Below are 25,371 nucleotides of genomic sequence, written 5' to 3'. Positions count from 1 at the left end.
GTTTGTTTAGAATCCTGTTAGTTATTTATTAATTTTTTATTTATATATGACAGTGGAATGCATTACAAATCTTATTATACATATAAAGCACAATTTTTCGTATCTCTGGTTGTATACAAAGTATATTCACACCAATTCATGTCTTTATATATGTACTTTGAATAATAATGTCCATCACATTCCACCATCATTCCACCATCATTTCGAATCCTGTTAGTTCTCTACATATCAAAGTTACCTTTTCTATAGTACTCCCTTCCCTAGAAATAATACCGAAATCTTAGAAAAGATTATAGTAGGATATGATACAGTAAGTCAAAACAACTGCTTTAATAAACTGAATCAGACACAGAGCAAGCTAAGTATCTACAAGGTTAATTTATAACTTTCAATGGTCTCATCAAATAACTCATCAATATTCCTTACAGGACAGTGAACACTTCCAGAATAGGTTATTTTCAAAAGGAATATATTTGTTTAATAAAATCCCTTACCTTAAGTGTTTGTTCCGTTTTTTCAAAAGTAGTTTGAAAGCTTGGTCCATTCTTATCAGCCTGAAAAAAGAAAGAAAATTTCTAAGGAACGAATTAAGACCAAAGCAAATAAATCCTTTATTTATAATATCTGGTTAATTTATTTATATTTACCTATAAATATATTTGTATGTGTATTATATATTTAATTTTACTGTCATTATTTTAATGTTATATCCAAAAAACTTATTGTAATAATGTAAATGTTTTCTCTTCAAGCCTGGGATGATGTTCATTGAATTCTGGGAAGAATGATAAACTCTGAAGGCTGGAGAATATAAATTCCATAGATTCCATCCATTACTTAATGCTTAAATCTCTCTATAAAGTCTTTGGCAGAGCTGGGTGTGATGGCACATACCTACAGTCCCAGCTACTTTGGAGGCGAAGGCAGATGATTGTTAAGTTCAAGCAGAGCCTGGGAAACTTAGTGAAACACTCTCTCAAAATAAAATAAAAAGGGACAGGGATGTAATTCAGTGGAAGAACAAGTACTTGCCTAGTATACAAAATCCTAGGCTCAACTCCAATTACTTAAAAAAAAAAAAAGTCTTTGGCAAATATAAATATATCTCTCCAGTGAAAGAAATCTTGTCTCCCTACAAGGAATTGCAATCTTTACAGAATATTTTGTTTCAAAGAGTTCTTCATACTGAGTAAAAAGCAAACAAACAATAAACAAAACATTCATCTCCCATCATAACCCACATAACCCACCCCTGGTCCTAGTTCTATCTACTGGGAATAAACATAGTAAATTTAAACTCAAAAAATTTACCACCTGTGAGAAACTTTTTGGCCAGACTAGTTTCCCTAACTTTCTGCTCCTACACTACTTTGTGCTTTTCTTTCTTAGAGAATCAATTATGTTGTCCACCAATCAATATTATATTTGGTTGTTTCCTTGCCTATCATGCCATTCTAGTATATAATTTCCTTGAGAACAAAGAGTATTTCTCATATCTGTATTCAAGTGCCTAACAGTAAAGGCATTTGATAACAGACATTCAATAAATAGCTGGTGAATTCTAATTAAACAAATCAACTAATCCTGAATGCAACCAAATACCATCAGTTTCTTCTTCAGCATTTTTCATGTAATCTATTTTTCTAGTTTTATTTTTCATGTGATATATTTGAGTCTCTTTTCAATCCTAGCAGTTTCCTCTAACCCAATCTAAGTTAACTTTTCCTTTTGATGAAGAATACTAGGCCAAATGTCACCTTTGGATACAGTGAGTGGAGACACATGAATATGCCCCAGAAGACAGAAACAGCACCAACTGTATCCCAGGCTTCCACCTTTGGGGATTAGTAGCTTAATGATTTCATAAAGCCCTATACTGAAGGGCTATTACAGTGAAAGAGAAAGAAGGTATACAAATGGAAGAGGAAATAGTAGTTATCCCTATAATTAAAAATGAAAACACATCCAGAACCATTAGTAATACATTGTCATCTTTTTTCCTCAGAGTATAATTTTGAGTATACAACAAATACACAATCATTCTATGGTCCTTACCTTAATATATTCCACTTTTAAAAGATCTAATCCAGGTTTGTCAGAAGAACTAATCAAGTGAAGGGGTTTCTTTCTAGATCCTAAATTGAAGAAAAAGGGAAAAAGGCTTTCAAATAAACAGCTCTTCTAAAATTTTGAAACTTTCTAGGTATCTTTTTATTTTCTAAAAATACTAGTTAAGCTTTAAAAAATATCTGTTCATATTTTCATGGTTACTGAAAATTACAAATCTTTATATAAGAAATCCAACTTACTTTAAAAACATTCATATTTACTTTTGCTTGATTTTTTATTTGTTTTCAAAATAATAAAAACATCTCCTACATATTTTTAAGGCTGTCTTGTACATGTCTAGGGCAGCAGAATAAACTACAGGTTTAAGAATCAGGAAATATGACTTCTAGTTCATCTCTATCCTTACCAAAGGCTACTTATTTTTTTTCTCAATCATATAACAAAAAGGCTGGACTAAAACAATCTAATATCCTATTGCACTATAAAATTTTACAAAAAGTAATTTATTCGAGAAAATTAAATAATTTTCCTTCGTTTAGGCTGAGAGTCAATTTACATAGAAAAGGTTTTTTAAGGAAGGAGAATTATTAAAACTTTCTTTTTATCTTAAGAATAAGAAGTTCTATTAAATGTCCTCTAAATCCTATGTAGAAGTGCCAAGGTACTGCCGCCAAAAGCTATGCAGAGAGGACTGATAGAGCCACCATTTCATCCATATTTTACTATTCACAATCTATAACTCCTGCTTCTAAGACATCTAATTTTCCCTTGTCCACTGAGGTCTCAACCTTCCCTTAAAAAAAGGCTTAGAAATACATTAATTATATATTTTCCCTTAAGGCAGTAATGTAAACTCTGTATTAAGACAATACCTACAGAATATTAATAACATAAAACATTTTTCTTCCAAACGAAGGCTTAAAATTATAAAACATAGGTCTTTATATTTGACAAAAGCATTAGGCAAATATTAGGTCATTTTAATTATGTGGATTTATCCCTTCCTTCATGTCTCAAAAATATGAGCACACAAGGTAAATGGTTAACAAACTATAAAAGCTTCTAAGAGTTGACTTTGCATTCTACCATTTTAATTTGGATAACTGGTGCTTCTTATTGATACATGAACACAATTAAATAAAACAAGACCTTCAATATCATAAGACCAGAGACAAATTCTATGCTTTTGCCATTCATGAGTTACATGATATTGAACTTGGCAATCAGCCTAAAGCCTACTTATCAGTTCATTCATGGATAAATTATATGACCAATCTGACCAATCTATGACTTTGCTAGATATCAACTGGAGATAATAATGCTACCTATTTCACAGCATTGTTATAAAAATTGAAAGTTATTATTTGTAGTGAATACTGTAGAACAGTATTTGCTATTATTTATTATGTAAATAAAAGTGCTTCAGACACACAAAAGTGCTATTTTTATTACTGGCCATTATTTCTATTTTTTAAACTATTACCTTGAATTTCATGGTAATCCAAGCTTATTTTCTTTAAATAAGACACTGCAGTTAAGTCAAATGTTCTTACTGTCGCCTCTGTTCCTAATTGTGTAACATTAAATACTAGAATTGTATCTTCTTCTTTCTGTTGTTTAGTGAATTCCAAAATCACCTAAAAGAATTATCACATCCAATAAAAAAAGTGTATGTCATACTTAAAATAAGAAAACCAAAATCTTTCTCCATACATGTCACCATGACAATAATGGAAACACTACTCATATTCCTGATTGGAAATTATTATCTTAAATTTTATTATCAAGAATATAGGTACACTTATAAAATATTCTTATAAAATTTAACATTATTGATTTTTAAATTTAGAAAAATAGAAAAACTACGAATTCTTAATATGATTTTCTTAAAATAAGTCATGTTTGGTGATGACAGAAGCATCACCAAAAGCATTTTATTAAAGTGAAAAGTAAGACAAGAATGTTCATTAGCATACTACTACTTAATTCTAGAAATTACAGACAATATATTCAGCCAATAAAAAAAAGAACATGTGTGGCAATTTGGTGGGGGGGGGGGTTACTGGGGGATTGAATTCAGGGACACTAGACCACTGAGCCACATCCCCAGCCCTATTTTGTATTTTATTTAGAGACAGGGTCTCACTGAATTGCTTAGTGCCTCGCTGTTGCTGAGGCTGGCTTTGAACTTGTGATCCTCCTGTCTCAGGCTCCGGAGCCACTGGAATTACAGACATATGCCACCACACCAGGCACACGTGGCAATATTTTAAAACTCGCAAGTTCTTTAACATACTCATCAAAAGGTAGAAATCTTTGTCCCCACCTTTTCAACCTGGCCAGGCTTGTGAATACTTCAATCAATAGCGTGTAAAAAAAATTATACTATAATGAATTTTGCAGGAAGCTATCCATGAACTGTGAGTGAACTAAAATGATGTTGAAGCCTTTTAGGGAGGAAAGCCTGGTATGGGAAACTTCCAGCAGCAACCCTGCTAGTTTGAGAAAGTCTGGTTCATGTGGTTTCCTACCTCGCTCCATCACAAGTTCAGCACAGCACCGCACCGGAGATGGGGTGACTCGCTGAAGCCACAAAGCCTCTCAGAGATGGGTGCAGCTTGACAAAATGCCAATGAACCTGTTTACTGCAAGACCCCAGCTACATTGAGAAGCAAGCACTGAACTCCTCCCGCTGAAACCTTAACCCTGCCTTTGATGTACTCCCCCTTAAATAAAGAATCAGACCCTTTGTTTAGTTGTTCAGTTCCAGCTCCTATCAGGACTGAAAAACCTATTATATGCTTCCCTTTTTATTAATGTCTGGCTCTGTCTTTATTTCTTACTAATTATTTCAGACTTTTTACTTCCAGGCGTCTCACACCTCCTAAGCAGGAACCTACCCTAGTGGGATGCTGGTCACCTCGCAATAAATTCTGATGACAGAATTTTAAACTCCCACCTCAGAAAGTTGACCCTAGAGAAAGCTAATTGCCATGTAAGAAGTTCAGCTACCCTGACACTATCATTCGGGGGAAGGCCTGAATATGTGCTTCAGACAATAGCCCCAACAGGGCCCCCAGCCTACAACCAGTAGGAGCTAGCAGCCTAGTGAGTGAACAACTATGGACATCCACCATGGACTTCAGATTGCATCCCCAAGCAATACATGTCTGAAATGAAAGACTATACATAAAATAACCCAGTTGGATCCTTCTAGAATTCCTAACCCACAAACTGTGAGCAAACTAAAATAGCTGTTTTAAGCTCCTGTTAGAGTAATTTGACAGCCAAGAATAGTAATCAGAATGACAAAAATGCTGAACAAAAAAAGGCTAAAATTAATCTTACTAGCAGATGACACAATTATACTTAATTACACACAATTTTACTTAAGAAAAACCAGGAGTGTTAGCAGAATAACACTAAGATAACAAAAGGTAGCACAATAAAGTATTAAGTACAGCTGGGCACGATTGTGCATGCCTGTAACTCCAGCAGCTCAGGAGGCCTAGGCAGGAGAATCACAAGTTCAAAGCCAGCCTCAGAAACTTAGTAAGGACCTAAGCAACTCAGTGAGACCCTGTATCTAAACAAAATACAAAATAGGGCTGGAGATGTGGCTCAGTAGTCAAGTGCCCCCAAGTTCAATCTCTGATAACACAAAAAAAGTATAAATATAAAAGTGATAAACAAAAATAAACATCATAGAAATAAATTTTTTATTAAATGATATAAAAAGTAATATATAAAATCATGGGTGAGTTTTTGTTGTTTTTGTTTTGGGTCTTGCTATGTTACCCAGGATGGTGTTCAACTTCTGAACTCAAGGGATCCTCCTATCTTAGCTTCCTATGTGCTGGGACTACAGGTGACACCACCATGCCAACCAAGTATTTTTATGATAATTTTCTAAATATACACTAAGAGTAGGACATAAAGATAAATTTTATTACCGATTTATTTATTTATTTGTGCTGGGGATTGAACCCAGGGCCTTTTGCATGGGAGGCAAGCACTCTACCAACTGAGCTCTATCTCCAGCCTGCAAAATATTTATAACTTCAAGATTGTTTAAAAAAAAAAAAAAAAGTCACACTGGGAAAACATTTTCAAATAGCAATACTATTTTTTCCTTCAGTGTCTGGCTGTTTTTCACTTTACTTCATCATTCAATATTCAATGAAATATTTACTGGGTATTTTCTAATATGTATCAGGCTATGCCATCAACCAAGGACACACCAAGGAAAACAGACCAGACATGGTCCTTGTCCTAGTGAAGATATATTCTAGAGAAAATGAACATTGCTATCATGTGTTGTGTGATCAAGACTTTGCAATAAGATGACATTTGAGCAATACCTGAAGCAAGTAAAGAATCAAGCCATGCAGGAAAAGGGTGTCCCAGGCAAAGGAAAAGGCAAGCACAAAGAATGTGCTTTGGTATACATAAAAAAGAAAAAAGAAAAGTGTAAACTCCATGAGGCAGAAACATTCCTCACTATTGTTTCCTTCATGTATAATGACTGGTACATGATGGTACCTGGATACATATTTATTGAAGGAATAAACGAAATATGACTGAAGCAGAGTGAGCAAGGTGGGAAAGAACTAAAAACAAAGCCAAACATTCATGTGGGGTGACCTGTGGAAGGCCTTACAGGCCACAGTAAAGACTGAGTCATTACTCTGAGAAAGATATGAAGCCAGGGGTTTTGAAGAATAGTGATATGATTAGAGTTTCACTTTAAAAGGATCACTTTGGCTATTATATGGAGAACATAGTATTCGATCGAAATAGAGATAGTTAAGAGGCTACTGCAATGATCCAGGTAAGAGATAATGATAACTCAGTACAGTAGCAATGGAAGAGAAGAGCCATAATCTGAATGCATTTGGAAGAGTCAAGGGACTGACTGATATTGTGGATCAAAGTATAAAAGAAAAAGAGAAGTCAAAGAAGGCTAATGGTAGAAAACATACCTCTCTTTAAAACAAATACCAATAATACTTATATTTGTACACACAATTCATATCTGACATTATTTTAGATAAGCTCTCACTTTAGGATCTAAACAATCAATAAGAAACATCTCTACTATGTTTTGTTTTCTGTTACCAAGGTAATATAAACTTATTATCAAAATTTAGAATATGAAAAAGGAAACAGGCAAAAATGAAAAACTATAATCCCACCATCCAGACATGAACAACTATTATTAAACAAAGAAAATGTATACACATAATTTTAAATGGATTTATAATCGTTGGTATTATAATGTTTTTTCTCCAGTTTTATATTGTAAATATCTTTCCAGGTTTTCTTTTACTATATGACTTTAAAAGCAATAAAAAAAACACGTTGGTAATTTTAGGTTGTTGACATTTTTCCAAATTATAACCATGACAATAAATAATATTATTCAACACAAAAGTGGAAATCACAAATAAATAAATAAATAAATGTCACAGAGATTTTCTGCAGAAATGCAAATTCTAATTAATAGTCTCAGGCAATTCCAGAATAGATGGGATTATTCCCATGGGTCATCCTTACATTGTTCTTTAAAAACAGTATTTCATTTTTCAAACAGCCCACATGTTTAAGTGTAAGCATGCACATGCATTGGGCAGTAAGAAAGGCAGAGCACATTTTCAATATACTTGATACCTGGGTCTAGCTTATAGTTAAGAAGATAGTGGCAACAAAAATATATTTGTGGACAAAAAGTCTACGTACTTCTTTAATTTCAAACTTGAGTAGAAGATTAATGAGTTCCTCATTTGGAATCTCTGCAGCTTTTTTAAATTCTGTTCCTTTGATACTTTTAGCAATCTGTGAGTCTCCATCTTCAGCATCAAAATACTCATCATCAGACTCTAAAGGAAAAAGATATTCATTTAGTCTTACATAATATCCACTGCAAACTGCACAAAACACTCAAACCTGAATTTCCCAAAAGTAAAATTCATTAGATATAAACTTCATATACAGACTCAAAAGTCTGAATTTTAAAAGTTCCATAAAGTGATTTAATTTGGCATGTGACAATCAAATTAAAAGTCAAATAGCACTACTGTTTTCACTTAAATAATTCTGCTTTTTACCTTAGTTCATTTATTCAATATGCAGTAAGATATTTATTGGGATCACCTATCTTATAAATGCCCAGGATAGACATGATCTTGCCTTTTCAAAGCTTACATTCTAGTTCAAAATTAAAAGAAATCAGACCAGGATAGAAAAAAGTATCACAAAGAGAATGAAGCAAAAACTAAAATAAAGTAACTTATTTAGAATCTTAAGTACTATCAATCACAAACTGTCATTCATCCAATGAAGGCAGCTGAGCTTAAAAAAAATAAGTGACCCAAAGTCACAGCATTCATTAGTAGAACCAGTAAATTACTATAATACTTTCAGAATTCCTTTATTTTTTGAAAATGTTATCTCTAGGTAACAATTTATAGGCTTGGCTTGGCAACAGTTTATATTTCTTACCTGATTCCACTCCATCTAGCAACAGTGAAGTACCAAGTAGACCTTTGGTCCCTCCTGAAATAATAGGAATTGAGGATATCTGGCAAAGAATATAAAAAGCTTTCTTAAAATTACTGATTTAGCAAGACTAAATATACATAAATGAGGCAAAGAACAAAAAGTAATAGAAGGCAGAGATGAAAAGATACATACACACAATACACAAACTTTCTAATAAGACATCTCATGTAATCAGCTAATAATTGGTTAGATTCTATAAATTATTAAGTTTAACATCCACATTTACAAAGACAAAACTAAATATAACTCCAGTAGGCAAGTCTATTTCATCATTCTGTGTCATTTAGTTGTTGCTAACAACAATACTAAAATGCACGTTTATACAGGTCCCTGCAAAATGGTATCACCATCAGTGGACTCTCTGATATTTCATTTCAAAGTAAGTAAAAATACAACATTTCTTTTATGCTACAAAGATCATTATAATTAAAGTGATCTAGAACTTTTAAGTCCTACATATAAGAAAATTTTATATCATTAGTTTATTGGCAATTTAACAAAGAAGATTTCTATTTTGGGCTCTATTTAAAATGTTTTACAAATTGATAACGTTTTTACTTTCATTTCTTTATTTCTTGTCCTTTCAGTCACAAATTCCATAAATCTAACTTTCCATGAATACTTAAAAATAATAATTTTCTAATCAGGCGTGGGTGTGGTGGCAGAAGATCAAAAGTTCAAGGTCAGCCTGGGCAACATAGTGAGACCCTGTCTCCAAATAAAATTTAAAAAGGGTTGGGTATGTAGCTCAGTGAGTTCAATCCCCAGTACAATGAATGAATGAATGAATGATAGTTCTGTGAAAAGAGAAGCTTCAGTATATCTATTATAACCACTTACCTGTCTCTCTGCAGACTGTGTAGATGATTTCTGTGGCAAAGGTATACTGTTAATCAAACACAGCATATCTTTCATCTTCTGGTCAGAAATTCTCACATGCATCAAAGGAAGTCCTCCTGATACTTTAAATCTAAAAATATAAATTAACTATAAGGTTTCAAAGTCAGCTTCTCTGTATTGTGAAGAGGGGATAAATTTGAGAAGGGACTATATTGTCAAGTCAAAGTTGCTTTGGACATGTTTTAATCTAATTCCACTCATGCTTCATTTAGACAACATTATCAGGGAATGGAAAGTTCTATGTAAGATAATTTAAGTGTTCCATTCTTATGCAGTTAGAACTTTTTACATTAACTAATTGTTATGACAATCCTTCACAATTGTCTACTTTTTAAAACCAAAATCACCACACATACATTATTTCCTAAAATCTCTGATTTCTTATCAGTATCAAAGAACACCTACCCCATTATTCTCTATCTTCTCACTTTTATTTTTTATATGTATGGCAGTGGGAAGCACCTGACATATCATTTGTACAATTGTTTATTTTGGGTCTCCTGATTAAAATGTAAGCTCCATGAGGACATCCATTTAACTAGTAAATCACCAAGCCTGTATTTATCTGTCATGTAAATTTGGGCAGCTGCTCTATTCTGTTCCTTACTCAATACAACTGCTTGACATTTGTTTGTGTCAATAGCTTCCTGGCAGCTATTTGCTACTCAAAGAGCTCTTTTAGGTTTATGTTTGGCTTCCTGACTAAACTGTGAACAGTTCAAGTTGACAGATGCCCAATTGCTAGGTGGATTATTGGGGTAGAATAAAGCAGTATTTAGGGAGAAATTTATAGTACTAAATGCCTATATCAGGAAAAATAAAAAGCCTCAAATTAATTACTTTAGCTTCTATCTTACAAAACTAAAAATGAAAAGCAAATGTAACTCAAAGTAAGCAGAGGAAAACAAAAATAAGCAGGAGAGTAGAAATCAGGAAGATTAAAAAAATAGAAACAAAATATAGAAAATAATTTAAACCAAAAATGGGTTCTTTCAGATCAACAAAATTGATTAACACTAGTCAGATTAAGAAAAATAAAGAAAAGACATGAATTACTAATATCAGGAATGACAGAGTTAAGATCACTTAACTTAGAGATTTAACACCTTAGAGATTCTTAAGGTGTTAAAAATGTAATATGAAAATACAAAAATAACTTTATGCCAGTAAACTCAATAACCAAGATGAATATATTTCTTGAAATATACAAAAAAAATCACTGCAAACATACTTCAAACCTTTGCTCAAAACAACTAAAATACACAAAAGAGCACTCTAAGGAATAATCTGAATAGACATGTATCTACAAAAGAAACTGAATGTGTAGTTAAAATTATCTCCAAAGAAAATTCCAAGCTGAGATAGCTTTATTGCTAAATCTACCTAACATATAAAAAAGAAAGAATACCAATTCCATAGATCTTCAAGATAACCAACATTACCCTTATAACAAAACAGGAAAAGCACAAACCAATACCCCCCCCAATCAACATAGATATAAAACTTCATAACAAAATTTCTGCAAGCAAAGACCACAATATTTTAAAAGGTTAATACATTATTTCCAAGTAAGATTTATCTGGTAAGGAAAGGCTGGTTTAACATCAATCTGACAAAGGGTATCAGGAACTATTTGATACATGCAACAATATGAATGAATCTCAAATAAATCATGCCGAAAATAGCTAACCAAAAACTCTATGATTCTATTCATATTAAATTTTAGAAAATCCTAACAAATGTAGAGTGTCAGAAAACACAAATATACAGTGTCACCTAGGGACTAGGGGAAAGGAGTTAGGTGGGGAAAGAGAGACTTGGAGGTGATAGACACATTCAGTACGTTGACTGCGATAATAGTTTCATGGAGCTATACATAGGTCAAAACTTCATTACATTGGACATTTTAAATGATACAGCTTATAGAATTATACCACAATAAAGCTGGTTTTTAAACAGCAACATAATTTCACAATTATCTATTTAAATTCAAAATTCATTTTCTATTTTTTTCCTACATTTCTCACAATTTATATGGTTTCAAGATGAAAATAGCCTCTAATTTTTTTTTAAGATTTTATTTTATGGATATTGAATCCTGAATTGAATCCATTCAAAAACATGGATTATCAACTTTCATACAACATTCAAATAAGAATGCTGAAATGAGATATATGAGATATAATTCAAACAAATGTCTTCTTTAAAATGTTATTTCTGCTCCAAGACAGAATATTCAGTATTTTTCTGGCTCGCAGAGATACATTTTTTGCTTCCTTAAAATTTAGTAACTTATGGAGATATAGGTCACTTTGTTGATTTCTAATACAAAAGCAGTGCATATATTACCTGGCCATTCTAGCGTCTTTCTCTACCATTGCCTTGGCCAATTCAACATGGATATCCATTGGTTGCAATATATGCATAGTTGACGGATGCTGAAATCGACACTTTTTCCAGTTTTCCTCTTTAAAAAAAATAATTTAAAATATTATTTTTAAAAAATTATCAGATATTCTGTGGAAAACTACTCTGAGTTACTAAAAAAGAGTTATCAGAGTCAATGAACACAAATTTTTAAATCTTTCAGCAAACAAGTTAAATAATCTTTATTTTCAATATAGACTGACAGAAGTCAGTTTGTGATATAAAAATGATTCTAGATGTTTGGAGAACATTTATACGATAATACCTTGCATTTCAAAACAAAAAGGGAAAAAAAAACAGGCATTTATTACCTCAATTTACAATTGGTGATCAAGGTGAGTGGGTATAGTGAAGAGAGAAAACACAGGTGAAAAAAAATAAGTTTATGGTTCCTAAGTGCAATAGATATACAAGCTTAGCATTTAATTTCAAAGCAAAAATATTTTATCAAGCTAATTTTTTTGACCAAAAAAACATGTGTAATAATCACCATTCTTCAAAAAAAGAGATCTGAAAAACAGATTTCCCAGTGGCTAAGGATCCTTTGCAGATCTTTATTGATGGGCTTTTATACCTTGTAAGTCAAACAATTATTCACAGATAAGTATAAGAGAAAAGGCAGTTTTAATCATCTGTTTAAGTACTTCACCTAAAGGAATTAACAGGTTCCTAATACATAAAATCCAACATTTTCTTTATGTTTTTATAAATCCTACAAGAATATAAATCCTGCTTTTAGAGATTATGTCTGTACCTTCCTCCAATGACTTATAAAGGGTTATATACTCAAGGATGGTTTATACTTATTGCCTCTAGAAACTGAAGTACAATGGACCAAAAATCTATACTTAAGCAATATAAAACACAAAAGCTTTTGAAAAATAATTATCTTTAAAGTTTTAGGACTATAGCTACAGGTTAAGTACCCCTAAATCAAAATGTTTTAGACCAGAAGACATGCCTTGGATTTAGAAATTTTGGGGGGTGTGGGAATATTTTCATATACATAATTAGATATCGTGGGGATGGGACTCAAGCCTAAAAACAAAATCCATTCATATTTCATATATACCTTAAACAAGTAAGATGAAAATTAATTTTACACAATATTTTAGTGCATGTTCATTTTGACTATAACCTGTCACATGAGAGCAGGAGAATTTTTCACTGTGGTGTCATTTTAATACTCAAAAAGTTTCATATTTTGGAGCATTTCAGATTTAGGATGTTTGGATTAGGGATGTTTAACCTGTACTATATTGTAGATATATATTTCTCAAGTATCTATAAAGCAGAAGTTAAAGTAGTACTGAAAAGAAGCACAGGCTAATGCAGTAAAATACTTAATAATAAAAATACTAAGGAAAACACTGAAACATTCCAAAAGCATTAGGACAGAAGCACTTGAACCAAATGAAACTTTCATTTTGTATTCTGAGCTGATAAAACAGCTACATTGCAAAAATGGGCTTAGATAAAAATATTGCTAGGTAAATTTCTATTTCTAACTGTGATGGTGATTTGCACTGGTAAGTCCTGTTTGGTGTTCTACAGGCTATATATGAAAACAGTTGTCAGAACTCATAAACATATACATATATACATACACTACTAAAGCCACTCAACCTAAGACCTTAAAGGATGAGCAGTGGTTTACCTGCTCTTGCAAAGAGTAGTTGCACACTCTTTATTTCAATATCAAACTTGTCATATGCTTTATCCATTATTTCTTCCAGAGATGAATTAGTAGTTTTCTGTAAACCTTGATCTTTACTGTTGAGCTAAAATGGAGGAAAAAATTTCTTAAATTTTTCACAAGAGGAAAGTACTTACATCAACACTTCGGTTACGAGTGGAATAGACGATCTCTAGATAGGGCAGAGGGGTTGGAGGGGAAGGGAGGGGGCATGGGGTAATTAATGATGGCAGAATGTGATGATCATTACTATCCAAAGTACAGGTATGAAGATATGAATTGATGCGAATATACTATGTATACAACCAGAGATATGAAAAATTGTGCTCTATATGTGTAATAAGAATTATTATAATGCATTTTGCTGTCATATTTAAATTTAAAAAAATTAAAAATTAAAAAAAAATCTAACTAAAATGAGAAGATTACCCTTAAAGAATCCAGACTTTACTTAATTTATTGGTAATTACTTACAGTACTTTATTAGGAGTATAATATTTTATCATACATCTGCTATGTTTGAATAATAGGTGCCAAGCACATTTTCAATAATTAGATCAGTTACTCAGCTGTCTGCCTCAAATAACCTGACTAAAAAGGAAACTCTTCTTCCTGGCTCTCAGAAGGTATGGCTTAGGACTCAGCTCCCCTACACCTTGCATCCTTCACCTAAATAGCAGGGTTCTGTTCCTTTTCCTAGCTATGCTATGAAAGCAATTAGGCCATTAGAATTCAGTTCCAATCTCTACTTTCTTTTCCTCCTTCTCAGTGAAATTTAGGACTATACTTTTTAAAAGTGTCACCTTTTCCAGAAGATTCAAAATTCAAAATATAGGAGTTCTAATTGCTAGAGATGAGTTTTTTCATATATTAATTGACCATTTGTATTTCTTCTTTTGAAAATTATCTATTTTAGTTCCTTTGCCCATGTACTGCTTGGGTTGTTGTTTTTGTTTTTGATTTTTGTTGTTAAGCTTTTTGATTTCTTTGTATATCCTGGAAATTAACACCTTATTTGAGGTGTGGGTGGCAAAGATTTTCTCTCATTCTGTAGGCTGTGTCTTCATGCTTTTGATTGTTTCCTTTACTGTAAAGAAGCTTTTTAGTTTGATACTATACCATTTATTGATTTTTTATTTTACTTCTTGCACTTTAGGAGCCTTGTTGAGGAAGTCAGTTCCTCAGCTGACGCGATGGAGAGTTAGGCCTATATTGTCTTCTAGAAGGTGCAGGGTTTCTGGTCTAATACCTAGGTCTTTGATCCACTTTGAGTTTAGTTTTGTGCTGGGTAAGAAACAGGGGTTTTATTGCATTCTACTACATATGGATTTCCAATTTTCCCTGCACCATTTGTTGAAGAGGCTATTTTTTTTCCAATGTATGTTTTTGGCACTTTTGACTAGTTTGATACTATTAATGTGGGTTTGTCTCTGTGTCCTCTATTCTGTTCCCTTGGTCTTCATATGTAGTTGGTACCAATACCATGCTATTTTTGTTACTATAGCTCTGTAGTACAATTTAAGGTCATGTATTGTGATGCCTCCTGCTTCACTTTTCTCACTAAGGATTGCTTTTGCTCTGGGCCTCTTATTTTTCCACATGAATTGGTACAACCACTCTGGAAAGCAGTATGGAGGTTCCTCAAAAAAACTAAGAATGAAACCACCACTGGACCAAGTTATCCCGGTCCTCGGTATTTACCCAATGGAGTTAAAATGAATTAAATGTCACTACAGTGACACAGCCTCAATGTTTATAAAAGCACAATTCACAATAGCTTAAGCTATGAAACCAACCTAGGTGCCCATCAACAGATGAACAGATAAAGAAAGTATGCTTTATATACACAATGGAATATTACTCAACCATAAAGAATGACTTTATGATATTTGCTGGTAAATGAAAAGACCTGGAGACTAGCATACTAAATCAAATTAGACAATCCCAAAATATCAAAGGTCAAATATTCCCTCTGATATGTGGATGCTAACATACAACAAGGGGGTTGGGGGAAGAATACTTAGTTACTGACAGTAGTTAAAACAAACCTATGCTCCTAGTGTACAATTTCCTAATGTCAAAATATATTAGCAACAGTAACACTGTATACTTAAACTTTACAAACCATGAAAACTGTTTATCTCCAATTCAGAAAAGACGAAAGTAGTCCTCAATGTCAAATCATCTACCATTACAGAAAATTCTGGGGTGTTTTATTTTAATCAGCATCTAATATATATGAAATATTCTAAGCTAGGCTTGGAAAAAGTAAGTCTATGTTTAGTTTAAGTGAACCGTGAGGGAAAAAACTGCAAGTTATCAGATATCAAGCTACCAAGCTTATCAAAAACAAAAATGCATATATACATACCTGAAATGTACCAAAATCTAAAATGAGAAGATCTGACTTTTTTTGGTGAAAACCTGTCTGTGGAATTATTAGATAAGAAGGCTTTAGATTTATCCTTAAATCAAGGACTTTTCGAGTTTCAATAATATGTGTAAGTCCTACAGAAGACCAAAAAAAAAATGATTAGAAGTTCAAGTTAAGTATTAGTGATCATACTATTAACAATCAGACTAAGAATTTTACTTCAAAAGCATTAGGAAGAGTTTCAATTCTTCTCAAAGATTCTCAATTCAACATATGAGGTGAAAACTGAATCTATTCAATAGGCTATGATCACATCAGCACACATAAGTACAGTAAACCCAACACAGCTACAATTTTATCTAAAGACAGAATGATTTACTATTTCCCTGGTTAAGCAACCAGATAAAATAGCTGACTTGAGTTTAGAGGCCACATTATACAAAAACCTATATCTTTAAAATTAGTCATTCAACTTCTTAAGAAGTGAGATGGAGGGATATTTCCACCTCAAGCCCATTCTGAGGCAACGTTCCTATAAATAATGCAGGCAAGAACCATGTGTGCCAGATATTATTCTTTCTCATCTGGTGTAGAAAGTATATTTGGCTTTGGTTAAGCTATGTCCACTAAATAATACAGCCTGAATACAAATCAAAGAAGAAAACAACCTATATGATTTTAAATATAATGTTTACATTAGATTAGACAACATTTTCAAAGTTTAGTTGATGCTTATATAGACACTCAGATTCTTTACCTGTAGCTGTTCTCTCTTTAATTTCTTCCAGCTTCATCAATGTAGCTGATGTTATCTGCTCAAGATCTAATCCCCTATTTGACTGAAAGAATTCAACTACTGCATTTATGGTTTTCTGTAAAAGAATTTTAAAATACAACTAAGTTATACATAATTCTTCTATATTATAAACTGGGGGGGGGGGGGTAGGAATGGGGATTGAACTCAAAGGCACTTAACCACCAAGTCACATCCCCAGCCCTATTTTGTATTTTATTTAGAGACAGGGTCTAACTCAGTTGCTTAGAGCCTTGCTAGTGCTGAAGCTGGCTTTGAACTCATGATCCTCCTGTCTCAGCCTCTCAAACTGCTGGGCTCATAGGTGTGCACCACCACACCGGCTATATTATAAATTTTAAGGTTTCAACTCAATTCTAAAAAACTGTCGCTTTGAACTGAGAAACCTAAAGATATTCTGAGGTTAATACTATATCTTCCTCTGGAGAGGCCACAGATTAGTACATATCATTAAGGTGCCAAATATTTTCTATAGTGACATATGTGGCAAAAGACATTACTTCTGGTTTTAGCCTCCAATTAGATGGTAAAACTCCATTTATTGAAACTGTAATTGGATGTTTGAATTTTGAAGTTTAGAGCAATAAGGAAAGCTGTTCACCTTTACTGGCATGTAAAATTAAAAGTAAAAAAGAAAACTCAGGGAGCTGGGACTGTAGCTCGAGCTGGGACTGTAGCTCAGTAATAGAGTGCCTGCCTTGCACATGTGAGGCCCTGGGTTCGATCCTCAGAACCACATAAAAATAAACAAATAAAGCTATTGTGTCCATCTACAACTAAAAGAAAACATTAAAAAAAAAAAAAAGAAAAAAGAAAAGAAAAATCAGAGATTTTGCAAGATGAAAAAATTTTTGGAGATCAGTTGTATAACAGCGTGACTGAATGTATCAGTACTGAAGCATATACTTAAAAATGTTCAAGATGGTATTTTTATGTGAATTTAATGACAATTTATTTTCTTAAAACATTAGAGAATACAATGAGTTCTAGAGTCTTTATAGATTGCTTCTCACATACACTGTTAATCTAGCTCTAAACTGTAAAGTAAAAATAAGTGATGGTAGGGCCAATCTGTAAGTGGTGTGATGAGACGCAAGCCAGGCTTATCTTGCTGGTGTGAAGACAGGCAGAATCAACAGCACAGCCACAGATTCAGAACCTGAGCCAACATTTTCAGTGACACCTAGATGCCAGTGCTTCTCCCCATGTAAACACTGAAATTCTTTTTCATCACTCCCAAGCCACTCTGAATGGGTTCTAAACATTGAAAGCAAAGGAAGAATAAGTTGAAAGGAACTGGAGTAGGAAGTCAGTATGAACTATTTGGGAATAGTTGGTAAAATGAACATGAAACTCTTTCTAATATACTAGTATTTTTTTAAACTTAACATAAGCAGAGATAAATAAACTTTATGGTAGAAAAATATAAGAAAAATCAAAATAAACCACTAATTGTGCACTGCTTTTGAAACAAGAATAAAACTGTTTGGAAACTTACCTATTAATAAATGTTAAATATGAAAGAGGAGAAATAAGACAAACATACATCAGAAATACAAGACGGTTTCAATAGAATTACTTTCTCCTTGTACTTACAGCATCATAGATGACCTCTACAGGCTGAGACTGAATAATCAGGGTCTGGTCAGCAGGACTATTCTCCGGATTAGTCTCAAACTCAATTTTAAGCAAAGATGATGCAGTATCACCAATTGAAGCCACAAGTGATGGTACAGTATCTTGCTGTCTCAGACCTGTTATATACCAGTGTTCTAATTTTGCTTCTATCCTACAATCAATGTGGGGTGGGAGGGAGGAAGTAATAATATCCATTACAATATAATGGGTTAAATTACAAGTTTTCCTTAAACTTCTTCAAAAGCCAGGTTCATGCCCATTACCAGAGTTAAAATGCAATCTCCTTGGCTTGGCATTCATTACCCATACAATCTGTTTTTGTTGCTGCTGATGTTGTTATTGTTATTAACTCCATATCATTCACATGAAAAACTCACTTTAGACAACCCAAGAGTACTGCAGAGGTTCTGCTCACTGCTATATAAATAAAAGCATATGCCCCATGGACAAACTCATCTATTTCCAAGTGACCTATAATACCTACCATCACATCCCTACTTCTCCTAGTGTCTTGTTCAGCTAGTTTAAGTTTTCTCCTGGCCAAGTTATTCTCTTCTACAACTGAGCCTGTGTAGCACTGACTACGAGGTATTTAATTTTACATTACCTTCTCACAGTGAGTTAATATGCTACATATTTCTTGAATTATGAGTTTTTTTGCATATCCTCTCTTATCAACTTGAAAAAAGAAATTTGCTGGACCTATGCATAGCTTTCACAATATAGAGTCTATAGATTAATAATATTTGTGAAGGAAAGGAGGGTATGTAGAAAAAAATGATGAACTAGCTTTATAGTTTCAAAATAAAACAAACAAATATAAAAAAGACTATCTTGGCCTACATAAAGGAAAAAAGTTTTTACTAATCAGTTTATTTAATGCTGAATAATACTCCTTCGTTGGGACCTAAATCATAATTAGAAATAAAAATTGAAATAATAAGTTTTTTAAAACTTACTTCACTGCTTGTGCTCCTGGTCGCTGAGATACTTGAGTGCCAAGGCCAATTATCTGAATTTTTAGTATTTCTGGAATATTTTTACTTTCCCTGATTACAACAGAGGTACTTATCAACTTCAGGGTCATTATATGGGCAACATACTGAATGGTAAGAAAGAATGAAAATTGTTAAAGTTTAAGTAATTATTGCTTTAACAGTTTCTTCTTAATTAAATACTTTGAATTATAAAGTGATTCAATAAAATATGGTAGATTCTGGCATCATATACTTACAATAAATGAGTATTAGAAAATTCCATGAATTAGCTTGCTCAACAGGACATTTACAAAAGATCCAAAAATTCATTTCTCTTAATTTTAAAAGAGATTAAGAAAAATGACAAACACTGTATAGTAGGAATATTCAACTCATCATCTTTTACTAAAGCAAATTAAATATTTCAGACCAATTCTCTAGCCAAGACAAGAAAAACTATAAAGTACATCTTCCTCATAGCTATGAATATTTACAAGACACTGGGGGGAAAAATGTGACCCAAAAACTATTGAGTGAAATTGAAGGTAGGACAAACACCAAAGAGATGATCCTAGAATCTAGGAATGTGTTTCCCCTAGACACATTTAAAAATTTAAGTGGTTGCAGCCTGAAAGCTAACAGCAAGGGTGGCAGGTTCAAAGCAGAAAACCAGGTCCCACCAAGGGACAATGGCACTAACAAAATCCCCTTGTTTTGGATGGGACCCTAAAAAGATACATGATGGGAACAAAGAAGAAGTAGGCAGACTCCCAAGACTGGTAGCCCAGCATCAAATCATCTCAATGCCTAAATAAGATAGAACTAATCCCACTTGTCGGTGGCTACATATACCAAAACACAAAAATTTTCTCTGAAGTAAAAAAAAGCCACCTCTTCTGGAAGAAGGTAGTACTTTCAATATTTCTTTGTAAATATCCATTATTTGTAAAAACAGTATGCATGCAAGAATACATACACACACACACACACACAAACACAATTACACTTGTAGAATTCAAGATACATTAGAGCAAAAATCAGGAAAATAATAAGAAAATAGAAACAAATTCACAGGAACTGCGGTCATCAAATTTTAGACTTAGAGGAAGTCCAAGCTTAGACATAGACTACACTTATTAGGTTCAAGGAGATGAAAGACAAGCCTAAGTATGTTAGTAAAGAATTGTGAGCCACTAAAAAAAGAAACAAATGAAAATGTAAGAACTAAGAGATACAAAAACAAATTAAGAACTCAGTGAATGGGATTAAAAGTAACAAATAGCTAAAGAGAGAATTAGAAAAACTATCCAAAGAATGAATTAAGAACTTGGACATATGAAAGAAAGAGTAAAAGACATATGAGACACATCATGAAAAAATCCAAACAAATATTTTTGAGAAGGCCCAAAAAGAGAAGGAGAAGGGAATGATGGAACAGAAACAAAATTTGAAGTGATTAATTTTTCCCAAATTGATAAAACCTCAAGATCGCCTAGAAAATTCAAATAATATAAACAAAAACAAATAGATACCTAAACATATCACAGTATAACTACTAGAAAACTAAAGGAAAGAGATTTCCTTAAAAAACAGAGGGAGTAGCCAGGTATAGTGGCACATGGCTGAAATCCCAGTGACAAAGAAAGCCAAGTCAGGAGGACTTCAAGTTCAAGGTCAGCCTCAATAAATTAGTAATGCCTTGTCTCAAAAGAAAAAAAAAGGAGGTGGGGGTATATATCTCAATGGTATGAGTGCCCCTAGGTTCAATACCCAATCCGATGGGAGAAAAAACAAAGGCAGAGATGGTTGGAAATTATCTTCAAAGTGATACAGTAAAACTAACAGCTGAATATACAAGAGAAACAATGTAGGACAAATAACAATAAAATTATATATACAAACTCTGTAAACAAATCATTAACAACTTAGAATTCTATACAAAAAAAATGTATCTATGAAGAAAGAAGGGGGAAATAGTGATATTTGCAGAAAAACAAAAATTAAAAAAACTACCTACCAGCAGACCAGCATTAAAGTAAATAATATAATGAGCATTCTTTAGGCAGAAGGGAAATAATGAGATAGATAGTCATAGAAAGAGAAAGAAATAAATTGACCATAACATCCCCTTTGCTGAAATTAATGCTTCATAAAATAATCTATAGATTCAAGATAATCTCTAACAACACCACAGCATGTACTTTTGAAAACATTAATATGAGATGATTCTAAAAAGAATATGTAAGTGCAAATAACCTAAACAGCCAAAATACCCTTAATGAAAACTAAGTTAATGGTAGTACTTCAAGACATATAAAACTTTAATAATCAACATGGGGGCATTAGTATAAGAACAGACACGAATACAACAGAACAGAAGAGTCTAACAATACAACCACACAGAGAGAGTCAATTTATTTTCAACCAAGGGGGCAACTAAGGACTCAATTTGCATATGGAAAAAAAATAAACCTTCACTTCTGTGCCACTCTAAGCACAAAAATTAATTTAAGATGAATGCAAAACTAAATATAAAACCCAGACCACCATAAAATTTCTAGACAGAAAACAAAGGCAAGTATCTTTGTTAACTTTTAGTAAGCAAATATTTGTTGAACAGATCTAACATTAGTACCAATCATATAAAAATTTTAAAATTATTTTTTCTCATAAATAACCATCATTAAGAAAATCAACAGACAAGTCACAAGCTCATAAATGACAAATGATTGCATGTACTATCTTTTTATGTACATACAACAAGGCTTATAAGCTGAATATTTAAAGAACTCCCATAAAAATAATAAAAGAATAAACAAAAAAATTTTAAATAGGCAAAAAGCACTGTGTAACACTTTCCAAATGAACATATAGGGATGTCCAATAAGATAGGAAAAGATGCTCAACATCATCAGCCATCAGGAAAATGCAAATTAAAACTTATAGTGGAATTTCTACTAGAGTGTCTTAAATTAGTAGTTTTAAAAAATCAAATGTGGCAAGGAAGAGGCACAAGAGAAATGACTGGAGTGGATATAAAATATTATGACCACTGGAGAATTATTTGCCAGTTTTTTTTAAAAAGTCATATACGCATCTGCCCTATGACTCAACAATTCCACTCCCAGGCATGGAAAAATTAACAATTCCACTCCCAGGCCACTGTAAACAGAAAATGTATGTCCACAAAAGACTTGTACAAGAATGTTCACAACAGCCTTATTTGATAATAGCCAAGAACTAAAACAACAAAAATATTAAGCAACAGGAGATGGTTAATAAAATGAGGTATATTAGAACCATGAACTACTATTCAATAATTAAAAGTAACAATCTAACCATACTCATACAACATGAATGAATACCAAAAACATTATGTGAACAATAGAAGCTAACAATATACATAAATGCATTGAACAGGAAAAAACCATTTGTGGTCACATAAGTCATAAAGCGGTTGCTTTTGGAGAGCAGGAGAAGAAAAATGACTAGAAAAGGTCAGCAGGAATGTTTGAGGGATGGAAATAGTCTCTATCTTGGTTTGGATAGCTATTACATAGGCATACTCCATTATCCAAATTCATCAAAATGACCTTAAGATCTGAGTGCTTCGTTGTACATGAATTCTACCTCAAACAAATTTTAAACACACTATTTATACCAAACCCCACAAAAGATGTTCAACATGTACAAAGAAAACCAGAAAACATTATTTAAGAATAAAATGTTATGGTTTGGATATGAGGTATCCCCCAAAAGCTCACATGTGAGACAATGAAAGAAGGTGCGGAGAAGAAATGATTGGCTTAAGAGAGCCTTAACTCAAATCAGTGAACTAATCACCCGAAGGGATTTCCTGAGTGGTAAATGAAGGCAGGTGGAGTGTGACTGGAGGAAGTGGGGCATTGGGGGCATGGCTTTGGGTATATATTTTGTATCTGATGAGTGGAGTCTCTCTACTTTCTGAGCTGCTTCCCCTTGCCATACTCTTTCCACTGTGATGCTCTGCCTCACCTTGAGCCCCAAAGAATGGAGCCAGCCTTCTATGGACAAAGACTATGAAACCATGAACCCTAAATAAACTTTTCTTCATCTACAGTTGTTCTGGTTGAGTCCTTTTAGAGTCACAGTAGCAAAAAAAGCTGACTAAAAACAGGGCATATGCTTTATTTAGGGATCAGAAATTCAATACCATAAAAACTTAAATTCTCCCCCAAATTATAGATTCAATAAAATGGCTATCAAAATCTTGCTCTTTTCATACAAACCAACCATCTGACTCTAAAATTTATAGAGAATTTAAAGGGTCAAGGACAGAGGTAAAACAATCTTAAAAGAAAACCAGAGTGGAAGGATTTACCCAGCTAGCTTGCAGGACTGATTACAAAGTTTAAGTAACTTACTACTAAGACACACATATGGTAAATGTAACAGAACAGAATTTCCACAAGTGTACAGACACCTGACTAGGGATGAGGGGTGAGAGCAGTGAGAAAGCCTGGTCATTTCAATAATGAGTGCTAGGCCAAGTAAAGGGCCATAAAAATGGACCATAGGTCTAACTATATAAGTCAAAATAATGTGAACCCTCTGACAGAAGATTAGGTATATGACCTATTGCAGTAAGGAAAGATTTTTTAAATTGGACACAAAAAAGCACTAGCCATAAAGGAAACGATTAACAAATAAAATAACATTGAAAATAAAAATATGTCCCCATTAAGAGATAACATTAAGAAAGTAAAAATGCACATTAGACTGTGGGAAAAGATATTTTGCAAAGTAATTAAAAAATTAAAGACAATCTACTTTGTTGTACTAGGAAACAGTTAACAATCCATCTAACTAGCAAAGGTCTCATATACAGAATATGTAAAGAATTCCTGCAAACCAACAAGAAAAAGACAACCTAATAATGATTAAGAGATGCAAAAGCCACACAAAAAAAAGAATGTCTAAAAGGTCAATAAATACATAAGAAAATGCAAAAGCTCTTTAGTCATCCAGTAAATACAAAATAAAACCATAATGAAATACAACTGCATACCCACCATTAAGAATGAATGAAACTGGAAAAGGCAGAAGATGGCCGAATGGAGGGGTCCCTTCCCTAGTGGCTCCATGATGAGAACCAAGAAAAACAGGCAGCTTTTCAACAAGGTGGGTGAATGATCAAGAATTAGGAGAGACTTTAATTTAATACTGAACACACAAAACAGTTCAGGGACTCAGTAGATCTTATAAAATAAGGGGGAAGATCACCAACCCCACATCTATGATAGCAGCCAGAGGTGCAAGCCAGAACAGTCTCTATGTGAATGCAGTAAAGCAATAAAGGAATTAAAGGAAGCCCCATTACCAGGAAGACTAAGGCGTGTCAAGGTAGGGAGAGCTTAGAGATAGGAGACACTGTTCAAAAACACAGTGAGCTGTGCTACACAGTATCCGTGTACAGGAGTGAAGCTGCATCTCTATCAGTGGCATACCTGAAGGACAGCAGAAGAACCATTTTGCAGCCATGACACAGGGACTGGCAGCTCAGGGAACTGATTACTGGCAAACCCAAGCCTGGCCTGAAAAACAAGCTGGGCAAACCCACTGGTTGTGGAAACCCACTTGGCTACTCCCTCCCCCTCCAAACTGGCTGCTTGCAAGACTGACCGGGAGAGAAGCACATGACCGGGAATTTGAAAGGTTGGGGACAGGAGAGATACAGCTCAGAGACTGAATCAGAGACCAGGAATTGTGGGGTCCACAGGCAAAGTATGGGGCTAAGCACAAACTCCTATACCACACGAGTGGAAACCAAAGGAGATTCCTGGGCGCAGTTTTCCAACATGTACTAGCAATTGCTGGGCCTTGGAGGTGTACTGCCTTAAAATCTCCAGACCAAATGGCACCCAGCTAAGAAAGA

The 25,371-nt window shown here is 33.4% G+C and overlaps 1 protein-coding gene across 2 annotated transcripts in view; it reads right to left on the bottom strand.

The window, feature by feature from the left end:
• LOC124080583 (intermembrane lipid transfer protein VPS13C) overlaps positions 1-25,371 on the bottom strand; it is a 140,760-nt gene that overhangs the window by 50,428 nt on the left and 64,961 nt on the right. For both annotated transcript variants that reach the window (XM_058573333.1, XM_046426544.2), the window contains 12 exons: positions 19,440-19,582; positions 18,439-18,631; positions 16,786-16,900; positions 16,026-16,162; positions 13,616-13,739; positions 11,881-11,998; positions 9,472-9,601; positions 8,572-8,650; positions 7,810-7,949; positions 3,554-3,707; positions 2,056-2,135; positions 495-554 (listed from right to left, as the gene is read on the bottom strand). In XM_058573333.1, coding sequence (XP_058429316.1) covers positions 495-554; positions 2,056-2,135; positions 3,554-3,707; positions 7,810-7,949; positions 8,572-8,650; positions 9,472-9,601; positions 11,881-11,998; positions 13,616-13,739; positions 16,026-16,162; positions 16,786-16,900; positions 18,439-18,631; positions 19,440-19,582 — 1,473 coding nt within the window. The remainder of the gene's footprint in view (positions 1-494; positions 555-2,055; positions 2,136-3,553; positions 3,708-7,809; positions 7,950-8,571; positions 8,651-9,471; positions 9,602-11,880; positions 11,999-13,615; positions 13,740-16,025; positions 16,163-16,785; positions 16,901-18,438; positions 18,632-19,439; positions 19,583-25,371) is intronic.

Source organism: Marmota monax, unplaced genomic scaffold (assembly GCF_021218885.2).
Source record: "Marmota monax isolate L192 unplaced genomic scaffold, Marmota_monax_Labrador192_F-V1.1 WCK01_AAM20220418_F8-fsc00078, whole genome shotgun sequence".
Classification (NCBI taxonomy): Eukaryota; Metazoa; Chordata; class Mammalia; order Rodentia; family Sciuridae; genus Marmota; species Marmota monax.
Note: the sequence above shows the minus strand (reverse complement) of the source record. Positions and strands in the feature narration are given on the sequence as shown.